Source organism: Anguilla rostrata, chromosome 19 (assembly GCF_018555375.3).
Source record: "Anguilla rostrata isolate EN2019 chromosome 19, ASM1855537v3, whole genome shotgun sequence".
NCBI lineage: Eukaryota > Metazoa > Chordata > Actinopteri > Anguilliformes > Anguillidae > Anguilla > Anguilla rostrata.
In genome coordinates, this window is record NC_057951.1 from 12,757,623 (window position 1) to 12,774,643 (window position 17,021).

The 17,021-nt window shown below is 42.9% G+C and overlaps 1 protein-coding gene and 1 long non-coding RNA gene across 4 annotated transcripts in view; one reads left to right on the forward strand and one right to left on the reverse strand.

Annotated features, from left to right (window-relative positions):
• Positions 1-17,021, reverse strand: part of LOC135245651 (uncharacterized) — a 68,844-nt gene that overhangs the window by 26,037 nt on the left and 25,786 nt on the right. The gene's annotated exons all lie outside the window — the stretch shown is intronic.
• Positions 590-12,582, forward strand: LOC135245688 (shaker-related potassium channel tsha2-like). 3 transcript variants are annotated; one of them, XR_010327354.1, is made up of 2 exons: positions 590-10,409; positions 11,223-12,582. XR_010327354.1 is itself a non-coding variant. In XM_064318915.1 (2 exons), the coding sequence occupies exon 1, from the start codon at positions 906-908 to the stop codon at positions 2,340-2,342; it is 1,437 nt and encodes a 478-aa protein (XP_064174985.1). In that variant the 5' UTR covers positions 590-905; the 3' UTR covers positions 2,343-2,386; positions 9,864-12,582. The 3 variants fall into 3 exon arrangements, 1 of the variants encoding a protein (XP_064174985.1); XR_010327353.1 differs by having other exon boundaries at positions 590-4,372; positions 9,864-12,582; XM_064318915.1 differs by having other exon boundaries at positions 590-2,386; positions 9,864-12,582.

Sequence of the window (17,021 nt, forward strand, 5' to 3'; positions counted from 1 at the left end):
CGTTTAAAAACATATCATGGAAAAACATCTCATGGACAAAATGGTAGCATTTCAGCAGTCAAACAATGATGACTGTGGAGGAATATTTGCCCAACATACATTTCCGATAAACTGGTGATTGCGTCTGCTTTCGCATAATTTATTCCTACAATGGATATAGAAGGGTATTTTTTTTGTTGTTGACATGATTTGAGCAATTTTGACATGGTAAATATAAACACGTTTTATTTTAACAGACATTTGATTTACTTCAGATTGGTTAGACGTGCATCTATTTTACCTGGTAAACAGCTGAAATAAACAAAATAACCCGATGTAACAACTGTATGATCATGTAAACAAGCGTTAACCTTGAACTGTGGGAATTTTTCTAGAATGTGGGAAAAGGACAGACGGATGAAAACGAACCATTGACATTGAAATTCAACATTACAAATGACGGATGAAACATCGAATGCTCTTGATATTATAGCGACTGTGTCCTGATTTCTGTACGTAAATATTACTGTCACGCGTGTGCATGCTTTCGCTTCTGTGTGTGTTTTCAATTCAGTGAGAGCGCATACACGTCAGCCCACTTGGGGAGGGCATAGCTGCTTAAAATGCTGTGAATGTGACAGCCAATAGTCCAGACTGCCCGCGTGGGGAAGGTGATGGGAGAAAGCCATGCGTAACCAGCGAAGAAGATGAGTGCAAAAACAACACACTCGCAGACACAGGGCTGACACTGCGAGGGAAGGCGCAGACGGAAACGGCGCGCGCTACTCCACAAGTGACTGGGGATACGCACGTTCCGAATATCGGGGACAAAAGCGCGCAGACACAGAGAGAGAGAGGGGGGAGTGCGAGAGAGGGGAGACGACGACGGACTGTGGTGCGAGTAGCGTTACCCTTGGGGGGTAAAAATGACCGTAGTGCCCGGAGAAAACCTCGATGAGACTGTGGCACTGTCCGCCCTGTCCCAAGATGTCTATGACCCAGAGCGAGCGGATCAGGAGTGCTGCGAGAGGGTGGTCATCAACATCTCCGGGCTACGATTTGAAACTCAACTGAAAACCCTCGCGCAGTTTCCCGCTACCTTGTTGGGGGATCCAAGGAAAAGGATGCGTTTCTTTGATCCATTGAGAAATGAGTATTTCTTTGACAGGAATCGACCCAGCTTTGACGCGATCCTCTATTATTACCAATCTGGGGGGCGACTCCGGAGACCTGTCAATGTGCCGGTGGACATATTCATGGAGGAGATAAAATTTTATGAATTAGGGGAAGAGGTCATCGAAAATTTCAAAGAGGATGAAGGTTTCATTAAAGAGGAAGAGCGTCCATTGCCAGACAATGAATTCCAACGTCAAGTCTGGCTTTTGTTTGAATACCCTGAAAGCTCAGGACCCGCGAGGGGCATCGCAATAGTTTCGGTCATGGTCATTTTGATATCGATTGTTATTTTCTGCCTGGAGACCTTGCCCGAGTTCAGGGAGGATAACAGACTGCACGAGGATCACCTGGCTTTGAACAGAACGGTTCAAATGAAGAAGCCCAATCCGTTCACGGACCCCTTCTTCATTGTGGAGACGCTGTGCATCATATGGTTCTCCTTCGAATTACTGGTGAGGTTTCTCGCGTGCCCCAGCAAGCCCGCCTTCTTTAAAAACATCATGAACACCATAGACATAGTGGCGATTATGCCCTATTTCATCACGCTCGGCTTGGAGCTCGCGGAACACCAGGGCAACGGTCAGCAAGCCATGTCTTTGGCCATACTGAGGGTTATCCGCTTGGTGCGAGTTTTCAGGATCTTCAAGCTCTCCAGACACTCTAAAGGCCTCCAGATCCTGGGGAAGACGCTCCAGGCGAGCATGAGGGAGCTCGGGCTTCTCATATTCTTCCTCTTCATCGGAGTCATCTTGTTTTCCAGCGCCGTCTACTTCGCCGAGACCGACGACCCAGAATCTGGATTCAGTAGTATCCCCGACGCGTTCTGGTGGGCAGTGGTATCCATGACTACGGTGGGCTACGGGGACATGTGCCCGGTCACAATCGGCGGAAAAATTGTCGGCTCGCTGTGTGCCATCGCCGGCGTGTTGACCATCGCGCTGCCAGTCCCCGTCATCGTCTCAAATTTCAACTATTTCTATCACCGGGAGACGGAGCACGAGGAGCAGTTTCAGTACACTCACGTAACGTGCGGGCAGCAGCAGCCCTCTTTCGGAGAATTTAGAAAGAGTGACAGCAAGCCTTCCCTCACCAAATCAGAGTACATGGACTCAGACGATTTCGATGCAATAAAATACACAAATTGTAGCCCGCACAAAGCGTACACGGGCAAGCTGACAGATGTGTGATTGTAGACAGCGCGGAAATGGACCCAGAGAAATGTGCGTTTCTTGTGAGTACATACCCCCCATTCGGCACTGTTGCTTAATATAAAAGACGCCTCATTCCCACCATTCCTGACTTAAAAAAGAGGGTTTCTACGACAGAATCATATAAGCAGGATTACAGAGACGCGTATTGTTCATTCTCTTTTCACTGTCTTCCATTTCCTGCAACCGCGTTACTCAATGCGTAAAGTTGGCATTGAACCCCGAATTTAGCAACTGAAATCAACCTCATATCCATTATATGCCTAACCTCTAATTGTAGCACTTTATCATCATACTCTTAGTAATGTAGGCTATAAAGTACCATGTCTAGTTGTGTCATTTGGGGAAGTTTACATACGGTTTGCTTATTTAGCGATAATAGCGAGAAAAGAGGACCAATCAAAACCAATCAAGCAATGTACGTGAATGCTACTCTTCACTTGCGGGCAGTGCAATTAATTCCACAAGGTCACACGGAGAGCCGACCCTCCCCTTTGTTTTCCTCTCGTCTGCTTCGGTCACGTATTTTCCACCGCTGCCACAAGTGCAGGCGTTATCCGCGCATTAGTTATGGGGAATTAGAGGAGTTGGACGGGTCAGTGCAGCCATTCCATTGTCTTTTATAGCTGTAGCCGGCGCGTGTCCTCTGAAGACCGCGCGCATCGCCATCCAAAAACCAGCTGTCACCGGAACGTGACGAGCAGTCAGCAGCCTCGCCAATACTCCGGCTTAATGGTTCGTGGCATAAATAAAATAACCAAAAAAAAAAAAAAAAATCAAAATGACGACAATTTGCTTTTCATGTTGATTAAAAGCACTTCTGACACAGATATTAACTAAATTAATAGATTATACCATTATTATGTCGTTTACGCACGTTGCAGAGGAATTTTACTTCATGTGAATATTCCCGTCTTGTCGCCGAATGTAGACAGTATATAGCCTGTGGTACACTGAGACAGCGCCAATGATAACATAGAATCTATATAAATTGCAATTTATTTATTCTTAAATAAACATATTGATGAGATTATAAACTTGATACGGGGATGTGCGCCATATACTGTTAGTTCCAATTCGGCTGGCTAATTTTATGAGATTTATAAACCAGGGGTGCCACTGTGTGGCTGAACGCAAGTATTGCAAAATGTCTCTGAAGACGATATGTTTCTATGGCAACCTTCCAGACCGTTCTACATCTTTGACGCTGGCAAGAGCTTGTTGCCTTTATAAGTTAGCCAGCAGGCTGCGTAATGGAAGGCTTAAAATAATCGTTTAGCAAACGTGAGTACAGCCAGTGTAATCAAGCATGCTGATAAACGTGGACACGGACATGATGACCTGTCACCTTTAATGTTTTAGGGACCCATCTTACAGCATCTTCAAAAAGACATTAAAAAATAACTACTTAAAACGCAAAGCAGGGGAATATTTTGCGTAATTGTACAAAACACCTACTCCAAAGAATATGCTATTCAAGTGAATGGCATTGATTTAAGCTAACATTTATGGAAACTAAAGACAAACGAACCTAGCTATATGTAGACTAATGGAAGGACGTAAACTGAAAGTGCACAATGTCCCCAAGAGGCAAATGGTGGTAAATTATGGGGCAGAACCATACCTCTCTGAATTTTTTTGGTTTAACACACCTGTGTCCGAAATCATCCAATGCAAAAAAGAGAGACAACGGAATATCCTGGAAATAAGTTATTCACCCAAAACCTGTTTTGCTGCATCGTCATTTAAAGAAATAAGGAATAGTATTTTTTTACATGCCCTTTGCTGTGGCGCAAGGATGACAAACTCGGATTCCGATTGGCTGCATTGAGTGTGGCGGTCACACGTCACGGTACATTGCAAATGGTGCGACCACGAATGCAAATGAAGCGAACGCAAAGACCTGGCCATGGCACTTGAACTCTGTACTAATGTCTTCTGACGTTTTTGGATGGGAATGTGACGTTCACAGTCTACCCAAGGAAACGCCGCGACAATCCTGCATGGAGGTGAGCTTCTAATTAAATACCAAGTCAAATAAAACCTCTTTCAGGAGGCAGGTCCGCCGACACGCTCAGTCCGACTCATATATATTAACTGAATACCAGATCATAATTTCTGTTAAAATACCGACACCAATTTATCCATGAGATAACGGTATGTACATGCAATCTACAATTATTATTACATAGGACAACAGTTTGATGTAATGTCATGGCTAACTGCATTATACCGTAATGTGTGCATGCAGGTGTGCAATGAGTATTGCTTATGGATGGGGTAAACTCATTTAAGCCATCACATTTTGGGGAGTTCTCTATCTCAAAAACATGGGACATAAACTCACAAAGCCACAGAGCTCACGATGTAGATTTTCAAGATGGTTATCACACAAGCTTTAGAATCTATGAAAGACAGACCTATTATGACATAACAATAATGAGTTGCCTATCCTCAGGATAATCATTTTGGTAATGTAAAGGTTTACTTGGTAGGCTATAGCATGATCCCCAGCGATTGAATCGAAACATTTTCAAATAAACTTTATGAGCCATAGTTGTCACTTTCATTGCTAAGGAGAGAAATGATTTTTCAGCCAAGAAAAAAAACAATAATAAAATATTGCTTGTAAGCAATTTAACCGGGGGTTGAAAATTTACCCAAATGAACAATATTCAGACATACAGAGAGCAATTTACTCTTGTTAGAGTTGCCAGGGAGCATCTGTTGTCATTACTACCCACCGAATCCACTGATTTATTAACTTCAGTATTTTCGGTTCAGAAAATAAGCAACACAATGTAAAAGACCTCAGTTTTAGTCACAGGCTGCACATTAAGAAGCTTGGATGCGTTCGAACAATATCACAAACACGTCATTAAAATAACGAATGTCCTCACGCAATAACAAGTCATTGGAAATTAGATACGACCGGTCACTCACAGAATGAGTTGTCATACTGAGAGAGAGACACTTGGGGGCAATGTCTGCTTATTCTATACACAAATTGAGGACACAAGAATATTTTAAACAAAATTATTGTACCATTTGTTCCCGTTCAGTAATCACAAAAATTCTGTTCATAGTCCTGGGAAAATATTAGCAGTAATAAGAAAGACCATGGTAATGACAAGAAGAATACAAATGTTGTGAAAATGTCTTAATGCTGATTTTGAGATTGTATATCTTGGACAGAGAATGGAGCTGTCCAGTTCTGTTTATTCATTACGCATGGCTAACACTAGGATTCAGTAAATATTTAAAATATAATGATACTACAACTCATATGACTTTACACACCTCTAAATTAACTCTGTTAATCAAAATTTACATGGAAAATAATTCTATTAGAACCGTTTTGGAAATTTTAGGTGTACAGCCATTATAAGTCTGACTAATGAGAACAAGGCGGTGTTTACCTCTCCAGCATCCACCTGTAACTCCAGTCATATTGAGTGAAAGGAGTAGAGGGTGGGTTCTGCTCTACGCACCGTGATAAACATGTGGCACATCCAGCCACAAACAATTTTGAGGGAATGATTAATGAATTTACCTTCCCACAGGAAAAAAGAACAAAAAAACAAAACATGCCTGTTGGAATGGCTGGTGAATATTACTAATTCACCAATCTGTTGCCCACTTAATAGTATATTAATGCATATACAGTATATGTGTATGATGGCAGTTTCCATTTAACCCTGTTTTATTTAAAAAATGAACAGTCAGACGTGAATGCGTATGCAGCAGGCAGCAGGTGTGTCTGCAGTGAGGCGGGCTCTGTGTTTACTGTGAATATTGGCCTACCAGCCTCCAGCTGCACGCCAGGGTCACTGGAGGTTAATGTGACTGTCAGGGCCAGGTAGTGTGGCCGTGTAATGAAAGAGGAGCAATGGGTTATGTCGATGGATCCAAAATGGGGGGAGGAGGGGGGGCAGGAGGGAAGTCCCTTCTCTTTGTCTTAGTGATGAGTGCAGTGGTCAGCTCAGATTAAGATAAGGAAGTTAAGAAGCTCTGCTCTATCAGTTAGTCCCTAACGAACTCATCACTGGCGTCATTTGTATTTTAAATAGGTTGTGTTTACATTTTGAATAGTCAGTCACACAGCTTTGCAGTGTGCAATCCACATCTCTAATCCTGTGATTCTGTTTCACTCTTTACCTCAACCATGCTGGAGCAGGCCAATTAATCAAACCACATCTCTAATCCTGTGATTCTGTTTCACTCTTTACCTCAACCATGCTGGAGCAGGCCAATTAATCAAACCACATCTCTAATCCTGCGATTATGTTTCACTCTTTACCTCAACCATGCTGGAGCAGGCCTAATTAATCAAACCACATCTCTAATCCTGCGATCTGTTTCACTCTTTACCTCAACCATGCTGGAGCAGGCCTAATTAATCAATCCACATCTCTAATCCTGTGATTCTGTTTCACTCTTTACCTCAACCATGCTGGAGCAGGCCTAATTAATCAAACCACATCTCTAATCCTGTGATTCTGTTTCACTCTTTACCTCAACCATGCTGGAGCAGGCCAATTAATCAAACCACATCTCTAATCCTGTGATTCTGTTTCACTCTTTACCTCAACCATGCTGGAGCAGGCCAATTAATCAAACCACATCTCTAATCCTGCGATTATGTTTCACTCTTTACCTCAACCATGCTGGAGCAGGCCTAATTAATCAAACCACATCTCTAATCCTGCGATTATGTTTCACTCTTTACCTCAACCATGCTGGAGCAGGCCTAATTAATCAAACCACATCTCTAATCCTGTGATTCTGTTTCACTCTTTACCTCAACCATGCTGGAGCAGGCCTAATTAATCAAACCACATCTCTAATCCTGCGATTCTGTTTCACTCTTTACCTCAACCATGCTGGAGCAGCCCAATTAATCAAACCACATATCTAATCCTGTGATTCTGTTTCACTCTTTACCTCAACCATGCTGGTGCAGGCCTAATTAATCAAACCACATCTCTAATCCTGCGATTCTGTTTTACTCTTTACCTCAACCATGCTGGAGCAGCCCAATTAATCAAACCACATATCTAATCCTGTGATTCTGTTTCACTCTTTACCTCAACCATGCTGGAGCAGGCCAAACTAATCAAACCATATCTCCGATTCTGTGCCACCATCCCAAACCCCAAACTGCAGCCAGGCTAAATTGTAGTCTTTTTGGCATTTAGAAGATGCGCTTATCCACAGCAACTTAGAGATTACACTTTTTCATACAGTCGCATACATAAAGCTGAATATTTTACTGGCGCAGTTCAGGTTATGCAGTTAGTAGCTTAATTAAAACATTTTTTGTGGTATTTAAAAGCAGTAATTGCATATTTGCACATTTATAGCGAAGTACTGTAATATTTTGATAATATATTTCATTAAATATATCTTATTTAATATATTCTCAGTGTGTTCTATTTCAAAGGGTACATTACAGCAATATGCAAAATTAGAATCCGACAATCCAGTTGTTCCAACGTGTTCATTATGGAAGAGTCCCTGCTGCTGTTGTTATTGGCGGCAGTGGCAGCGCCTCTGATATCAGCACTCTCACCCCGAAGATTTAACTTGGGGTCGGCCCGAGCGTGCGCGCGCGGTAACCGTTGCTACGGTAATCCGTTTTTTTTTATTGCCGGTGCACAAAGCCCCCGAAGCCATCCGTTAATGTTGCAGGACAAGCTGTCAGATGTCGTCTGCGTTCTGTTTCCCCACCGCTGCGCTGTCGAGTGTGGCAGGCGTGCCGCGGCGGGGCCAGAGAACCGCCACGCCGCGCCGCGATGCGCTGAGAAGGTCAGCTTATTTACGGCGGCGCGTGTGCATCGATTCCCGCTAAACCGGGGGGGACTTACGTCTCTCCCCCGCCTGACGAACGACCGCCGCGTGAGCGCTGACACCTCCACCCACCCCCCCCCCGAATTTCAGCGGCACGGCCCGCCACCGATAGGCATCGCGCAGAACTGGAGACGCGGGAGAACAGGGGTTGGTGGCGTAGGCCGCTGGGTCAAACAGAGGCTTCTGGAGAGGTAGGGAACGGAGCACAGCAGTGTGTGGTTTGGAAGAAAATAAAAAACACAAACAAACAAATGTGATTTTAACCAGCTTTGTTGTTGATGATGACTCAGCCACACTTTTCAAATATCACATCTTAATATCGTGAGCTCATTTCGTTTTCATTCTGAATTACTGGGTACTGCGCGACTGCCAAGTGAAGACTTGCTTGCGTGGTGGAATTTTCAACTCTTGTCCAGAGGCTTTGCGTTTAGTCATGTAAATTCACATGAAAATAAAACAACATTCTCCTGCGTGTGTAGAGTCAGGCTCAGACTGACTTCTGACCTTGAGTGTGTGTCGTAGCTGCAGTGCAGGGCTGAGCTGACAGCTCATTGACGTTAATGAGAGGGAAATGTGACTGGGAGACAGGACTGAGGCCACTGCAGTGAGCAACAGCGAAAGGGGAGACAGCTCAGCTCCTGCGTCTCCAGCATGAGCGTGCGGCTGAGAGAGAGTGTGTGAGTGTGAGAGCGTGTGTTTGTGTGCGAGCGTGTGTGTGTGTGTGTGTGTGTTTTAGCATTAGCGTGAAGGGGACAGTAGAGAGAGAGAGCAGCCACAGTGTGGCAGTGTGGACAGGCCGCACTGAGTAAGTGGCAGCCTGGCCAGGAGCAATACGGAATCTGGAACACTCCAGTGCACTGTGATGTCACAAACATGGCTTCCCTGTGAGCTGCACTCAGAATGCATCTCTGCAGCCAGTATGCACAACTGACTCAAAGCACAATGCAAACAAAACAAATCCAAAGAAGAAAAGCCACATAATCGTGTGACAGCCAAAACAGAAACTGGATCATATTTCAGGCAACTCACGGTGTGAATACACTAATTATTTGACTAATAAAGAAATGGCAAAACACAAAGAGGATATAAAATGTCACGTTCCATTTTTCTGGCACCCCCCACCCCCCATAAGTAATACAGGTTAGCGCAAAGACAATTTAATGCGACACTTAGTAGCTGTGGGCACAGGCGATTCAATATGACAGCAGCGTCAGCACTCCCCAAAGGAGAGAGACTGGCGTCAACAGGGTGAGCGCGCCTTTGAGAACCGCGAGCCGATCGCAGGGAAGTAGGACAGAGGCTAAAGGACCCGGAGACCTGCTCAGGAGGAGACTGGTAGCCGTGGAGGAGCCAAGATGGAGGGCCTCGTTGGCCCCCATGCTGCTGTCCAGAGTCGTGCTGGTGGAGCCTCTGGGCTTAATTGGTGGCAGTGCTTACACGGCTGCTTCTCCCAACACTTCCATCAGAAATCTCATTATGTTAAAAAGAGATGAGTCAGGGGTTCCAGAGTGAGTCGGCACTTTGATCCTAAGTGGGGGGGTGGGTGTGTTGGGGGGGGTAGAGAGGGACAGTGTAATCTGAAATCAGCGCTGATGGCGTTTTTTACCCCCCTGCCAGAATCCCACAGCTCTTCTCGTTCGGTTGTTGCAGGGTGTGCGGCACAGCGAGGCGGCGGACTGCCCGACGTCATGACATCATCGGCGTGTCAGAGACGCGCGAAAACCGGCGGGGAACGCGTCCCGCCGTCTCATACTGTGGCACAACACCGTAAAGAACTGGGGGGGGGGGGACGAGGATTAACCCCCTCCTGCATCTGGAACATTTCTGGATATCAACAAGAACGCAGGAAAGACCCCTCTTCCCTTCGCATTCAGCTCCACACAACAACAACAACAACCACAACAACAACAACAGCAACAGCAACCACAACCACAACAGCAGCAGCAACAGCAACAGCAACAGCAACCACAACCACAACAACAACAGCAACAACAGCAACAGCAACAGCAACAGCAACAGCAACAAAAAAGACGTTTGCAAACACGACGCTCTGGAGAGGACTGACGCATTGCGAGGCCTTCACTGTGGAACGAGGGATTAATCTCTCACTGGGACCCGGCCTGCAGCAGGGAGTAGGATGCAGAAGGATAACCAGCTACTGCGTGACTCGCAGAGAGAGAGAGAGAGAGAACTAAGGTACAACGTGTGCTACCTGAATGATCTAACACATGCATTACATATGCGCAATACACAAACCTTAATGAATTCAGAATTACCTTTCTTGACGATGGGTTGGGGGGGGGGGGCTTAATTGTAGTAGAAGAACTAGGAACCAGATTCAGCCTAACCGCTACATGCTTTGTCTTTTACCTTGAAGAAGAAAATGAACAGATTTCTCTCATTATGGTCTGATTTAAGCTGTGACATTATGTAAGCGATGGAGAGAAAAAAAACACAGTTCATTATTCAAAGTCAAGGACAAAGAGCTCTGGAGAGTATGGAATCTGGCTCCAAAGTGTGTGAACCCGTAGGCTTATTTTAAGAGTCCTGTATGTACCGTGGAGTATGTACGTTGATTATCATGTGCTAAACCAAAACATATATTTGCATGCGTGGAAAGTAGGGCATTTATACAGGAAGAAAAGGACAGCGTTTACGCTTACGGTGACTACAGCTCCAAACTGCTCACATGCCAGTAGGTCACGTTGTGGGAACAATCGATCGCTCATCGTTGTACGTACGTTCCGATTTCGCTCGACTAGTGAGGGTAACACAATCAAAGCTATATTTTTTTAAAGTATCATATATGTTTTATATAAAAGGGATCGGTTAAACTGGTGACTTATTTTTCAGATTTTTAACATTTTTGCTATACGATTATTATTATTATGTTTTTTTAAATCATAGTTTTGCCTTTATGAACGCATACATGTACAGCGGTTGGCTGGGAGATGGCTGATGTGCTGCAATGGCTTCCTGCAGGCTCTTAAAACCTTTTCCCTCCCACAGAATGTTGGTGCACAGAAACGGGGTCTTGTGAAGCTGCCGCAGGTTTTTTCATTTTTATTTTTTTATTATTTTGGATTTCTCAAGTCCCCCCTGAGACCCGGCAGAAAAAAGCATTTACATTTTTTTTATTTTTAAAAAAACTTTTTTTAGATTTTAATTTTTAAGTAATGCAAGTGTCTTGACAAGATGACAAAGACACAATGCAGTACAAACGTATTCAAAAATATTGTTCATTTTATTTCCATTCAGTGACCCTGGTAGTGTAGGTTTTTAGCACGGTGGGACTAGTGGCCCCTTACAGGGGACACAGATGAGTCACCGGGTCTTAAGGGGACGCATGTTTCCCTGTGTGATTACTGTTATTACTTTGATCAGAATGCTGTATCACTGCTCTTGAAGGCATCTACCTCAGTGTCCACATCGTCCCATCCTCACGGGAGGCTGCAGCGCCTGGTCCTGCTGGGACAGCCGCGTGTCAGTGTGTGAGCAACGCTTCGTGCCGCTGGCAGCTACGCGGTGCCGTTTATTTTGTGCCACCTGTCAGTTCAGTGCTACCAGACAAATAATGGGGGGGGAAATAAATTGCCTGACTGGTGATGACTCAGTTACTGCAGCTACAAACGGGGAAAAGTGTGAGGTACTGATATATCGTATTGTTACAGTACATATTGCACTCATTCAAAATTAATAGCAATGTCATTATTATTACAGTTATGCTAAGTATCATGCATTTTGATCCAGCAAAAAAAAGATTTGACAAGGCAAAAAAAATAAATAATAATAATTCACACTGATTTTAAGTGTGCATTATATACTCACTCATTTACAAACAAGCCAGTTTCTCATTAGCATCATAAATATACATCCCCCCACCCCCTCCACCCCCCTGCCATCCCTAGTACCATGCCATACGAACCCACCCACACACTCACACAGCGGCGAATGTTCGTGCCATCTCACCACCATCGACTGTGCTGCTGCCCCCCAGGACAGCACTCAGAGAACACGAGGATGCAGACGCAGGAGAGGGGGAAATGCACCGCAGACTGTGAGGAGTCCAGTAAGGGGAGCGCAATACTACCCAGGCTGAGAGTCAACACGTTTCTATCTATTTATTTATTTATTTTTCTTGACATTATCTTTTTCTCCACTCCATTTCTAGCGTTGATTTACATGCAATGAGAATCGCCTGATCACTTCTGAGAAAGAAATTTGTGTTGAGAGAAGATGCAAATTTTAGTTTTCTATTACTGGCACTATTGTTATTATTTTTGTTTGTTTCGTAAGTGACCGTTTTCTGTCTGTTTTGTTTTTTGTTTTTTTGTGACCTATTTTTGATAAATAAAATTTTGCGTTCTTATGTGCTTTGATTTGTTTTTCATATGGCAGCTACTGTGGGTGCAGAAATGTGCAATTTGTTCCCTGTAAAAGGGGCAGTATGGAAGGGTGGGGGAGGGGGGAGTAGGGGGCAGGGAAAGGGGTGGAGTCATAAAGGCACTATGACATCATAATTAACATTCATTCATTCTGAATGCTCCATATTGGCCATTCCACCCACTCCCTCTGCTCCCAGGCTGAGGGGGCACATGGAACGCCCCTATGCAGTAACACGATTGACTCCTCCCACTTTTCTGTGGCATTCCATTGCTCTGTGATCTTAATGCAAATGCAAATGCAAAAAAATTAAATAGTGATTTCTGGAAAACTGTGAAGTAAGGCTCCTAGCGACTGAGCCACATGCAATTTGGAGGGAAGGTGTGAGAAGATGAGTGCGGGGGGTGCGTTCATGTGGGGGGGCCACTGTAGAATGTGGGTGGGGGGGTGGGGGACTTGCAGGATCGAAGGCTACCTGAGAACATTTGTGTGGAATTTCACAATAATATTTGAATGCTTTGAAAGAGACGTTCATGCCACCCATCATACCATAATGCAATAACATCAATGCATTTATCTGTCTGTTAACTACAATAGAATCATGAGATTTTGGCCCAATACTTTTCCATCCACACATTACCTAAAAAAATTACATTTTTTATTTTTTTATTTGCCAAAAAACTTAATTCAGTCATACCTATTTCCGTATATGTAATTTGATGTAACTTCCCCATTGGAAAGATAAGGCTTTATAAAACAAATTTAAGGTCTTTACCTGCCTCACAATTGCAAGTGTAAGTAGTTCTGTCAAAAGCTCACTGGCAGAGACGTATTTATTTTCAATATTGTAAAACCGCAATGCATAAATAACAGAGGGGTTCGTATAAGCTCTCTCTATGGCAGTATACAAAGGGTTTGGTCTCTGGAATTGTGCCTTAATTTCATCACTTTATTCACAAAACAGATTAAATTAATACAACAAAACTAAGGCCAATAACTGCTAAGAGAAAGCTGAAGTAAACTGAATCCCACTTTGCCTGTGCTGATCTGACTGTGGCCATTTTGCATTGTAATATTTTCAGAAACATTTAACCTAAAATGTCTTCCTGAGCAGATTCCTTTCTACAACATACATGTGCATCACATTTCAAATCCATATTTTCATATTCATAATTATAGGTTTGCTGCCACTCATATGCTATTTAAGTCTTCCAGGTATGGTTTTGATTTTTTTGAGGGGCATAAAATTGAAAATATGACCACCTGATCATTCCAAAAAAAAAAAGAAAAGACCCAAAACCAACTGGCTGTGGGTTCTCAACTCCTCCTGAGGCTGTCGATAGCACAAGAACAGCTTTTGTACCATGCTCAATGCACAAGTCAATGTACTGAAGTTTGGTTGGTGAATATACAAAATGCAGCCCACTGTTATATTATTTTTTTACATATGTATTTATTTATTTAGAGAAGGACAGCTATTAGAAGAATATAAAGGCACAAAGGTATTCAAATTTTCCATGTCAGGGATGATGGCAGCGTTCATTTTCCGGAAATTTCCGCAGTTGGCACTGGATAAGGGTTGATAACTGTCATCGCTTATGATAGAGTTAGTTCCTGGGTGGGCAGATCCTCAGCTAGGCCAGCAATGCTAGGCCTCAGCCTCAACTCACAGGACAGCTGGGAATGTAAACTAAATATATCGCCGTACAAGTAACTGCTTACAAGATCTCACATGAGAGAATGTATCTTAAATTAAGATGAAATGACATAATTGGTAGTAGTTTTAATCTCAAGATATGCATCCAGTAGATTATCTGAACATTTTGTGTAAGGACGAGAGCGAGTGTTTTTGGCGAGTGTTTGGCCGCGCGATTGCTACATGAAAAAACACCGTTCACTTCCGGTCCTGCTGTGCGTCATTTGAGTGGAACTCTCCAGCACTTCCTGCTGCTAACTCACAACTGTCAGAAGAGTGGAGAGATCAGCTATCTGCCAATATGGCTTTACGTTCTAAGATCTTAGACTGTCCCATTAGGGTGACAGTAGGTTTCAGTGCTGGTCCAAGTAGGATCTTTGCTTAACTTGTGAAAACAAAGTTGCACAGCTCTGTGCATAGAGAACACTGCTAGTGCAGAGCTCCATTTGAAATACTGTACTGAGGAAGTTTTATTGCTGAGAGACCAAAATTCAAAAATACCACCTGTCATTAAGCACATATATGTAGGACTTGACGGTTTTTCATTTTCCCTCCCAATTTTTTTTTTTTTGCTCCATAATTTTACACCTGAACTGCTACTGTTGTTGGAGGACAAAATATCAGAATTAAGATATAAGATGAAACAAGCGACTGTCTATTGGAGTTGACCTGGGCATTATTTTCTCATTTCAAAAATGATGAAAAGATTAGGGAGGCCTCCATTAAGAAACGAAAAATCTATTTATTTTCATGCAAAACCAGATGATGTGAAGAGTAATAATAACATTTTGGTAATTGGAAAAAACTGACATAAGATGTTGTACCTTGGAGTGTGTGTATCAGAGTAAGCATCCAACCTTGACTTTATCATCCATGTCAGGGCACTTTGCCATCAATGTATGTTTTTAAACCGTGTGCAGCCTGCTAACGTGCGTGTGTGTGAGCCAGTTCTGTGCCACCAGTGTCCTGCAAACGGAAGCTCACTGTGTTTGTCAGTGGCTCATTGTGTATCCTGTTTCTGTACTGAACCATCCACTTATCCATATTTGTATTGTTAAAAAAAAAGAAGAAAAAAAAAAAACCCCACAATGTCATAAACAAAAGTGTTTTCAAACAGGCGTGTCCGTCTACAAACCTCGGATAGTGTGTTCTGTTCTGTGTTATTGGAACCTGGCAGTCATTTAAGTTACTCTGTGTAACCTGTGGTTTATAAGAAGTGTGAATACAAATATCTGAAAAAAGGTGTTGTCATAGAGAGAATATAATAAATATAGATGAATGTATATATGTATGTATTGTAAACGTACATATATATGCAATAAAGTTGGTATGAATACTAGTCGTGACTCAGTTTAAAATGTGGCCTTTTATTTTTCTTTATTGTATCGATATGTTGTATATTACCTGTACAAAACGATATATGCTGTACTACAGTTAATTAGGTATTATGTTTATACAACCAATGTTTATTGAATAAATAAACTGTGGAAAGAAATGGTGTACTGTTTTCACTGGTTCCTTGAAAAAACATTGATGGCGCATGAACATCTTACACTGATTCATGATGCATGACTGGGCAAGGTCAGTCCAAATTTTCTACATCTCATCAAACGCAATTATGCTAATTCCTGCATTTTCAAGCGGTAACCAGGTCGCGGCATTTCTGATGTCTCAACAAAGCCTTTTCAGTTTTCAGGATCCATTTTGGGCAAGCACACAAAAAACATAATTTATGCCGTATTATTGTGTACATCTTAGACATTAACCTACATTTATTCATCGTGACTTCTATTTGAACAGTTAAGTTGGCATATTCCCTAACAGAACCAAGCCAATTGCCTCAGAGTAGCTATATAAATATATAAACATTTCTGTATTCTGATAAATACAGGAACACGCACGAAAACACACGCGCGCACACGCACATAGTATATAGAAATATATATGGTACATAACAAGTTGCACACCAGTTGAAAAAAAAACAGGCACCTGGCCACTGGCAGCGCGTGCCACCACACAACAGCGAACTCCCTTGGGCCACACAGGGCTGCAGGTGCGCGCACGCAACCTATGCGTAGCGTTGAAAAACAAGCCCTTAAATTTAAAACTTCGAATAACATTTTTTTTTGCAGTTCAGTGTTTAAATAAAAACGGCCATAATGTTCCGTGATACGCACGTGGCATTATCAAATCTGACGCCCGCCGTAAAATCATTCATTTGAAATCAGCCATGCAGCCACAAAGCTGTCCTCAATGAGATCAATGAAATGGTTCCTCTGCCAAGAACTGCCAAGGATTAATATGCGGCGCTGAAGGACTGAATGTGAATGGGCACGATTGTCAGTGCAGGATTAAATGCGCATTTACGCACGTTTCTATGAATTGCGCCTATTTTTAACATGTGCTCTTCCGTGTGAGGTTTAAACACGAGCTCGGTTGATGTCTTTTGCTCTTGCGTGTTTTTTTTTTCTTTTTTTCAATGGATTCCATGTGAAACTGTTCAAATAACATCCAGCAGTGTATTATATAAGCGACTCTATTTTTAGCAATCGTGCAGCATGCTTAAAGGAGTACACGTGACACGCACCCAATTATCCGGCTTGATGTATTCGCATAATATTCACATAATAAACACACACATCGCCTCACAAGAAAGAGATCTCTTAAAATATCCTCATGGATTGCCACGTATTGACGCGCATGCATTTTTGCAAATAAAATGCTGAGAC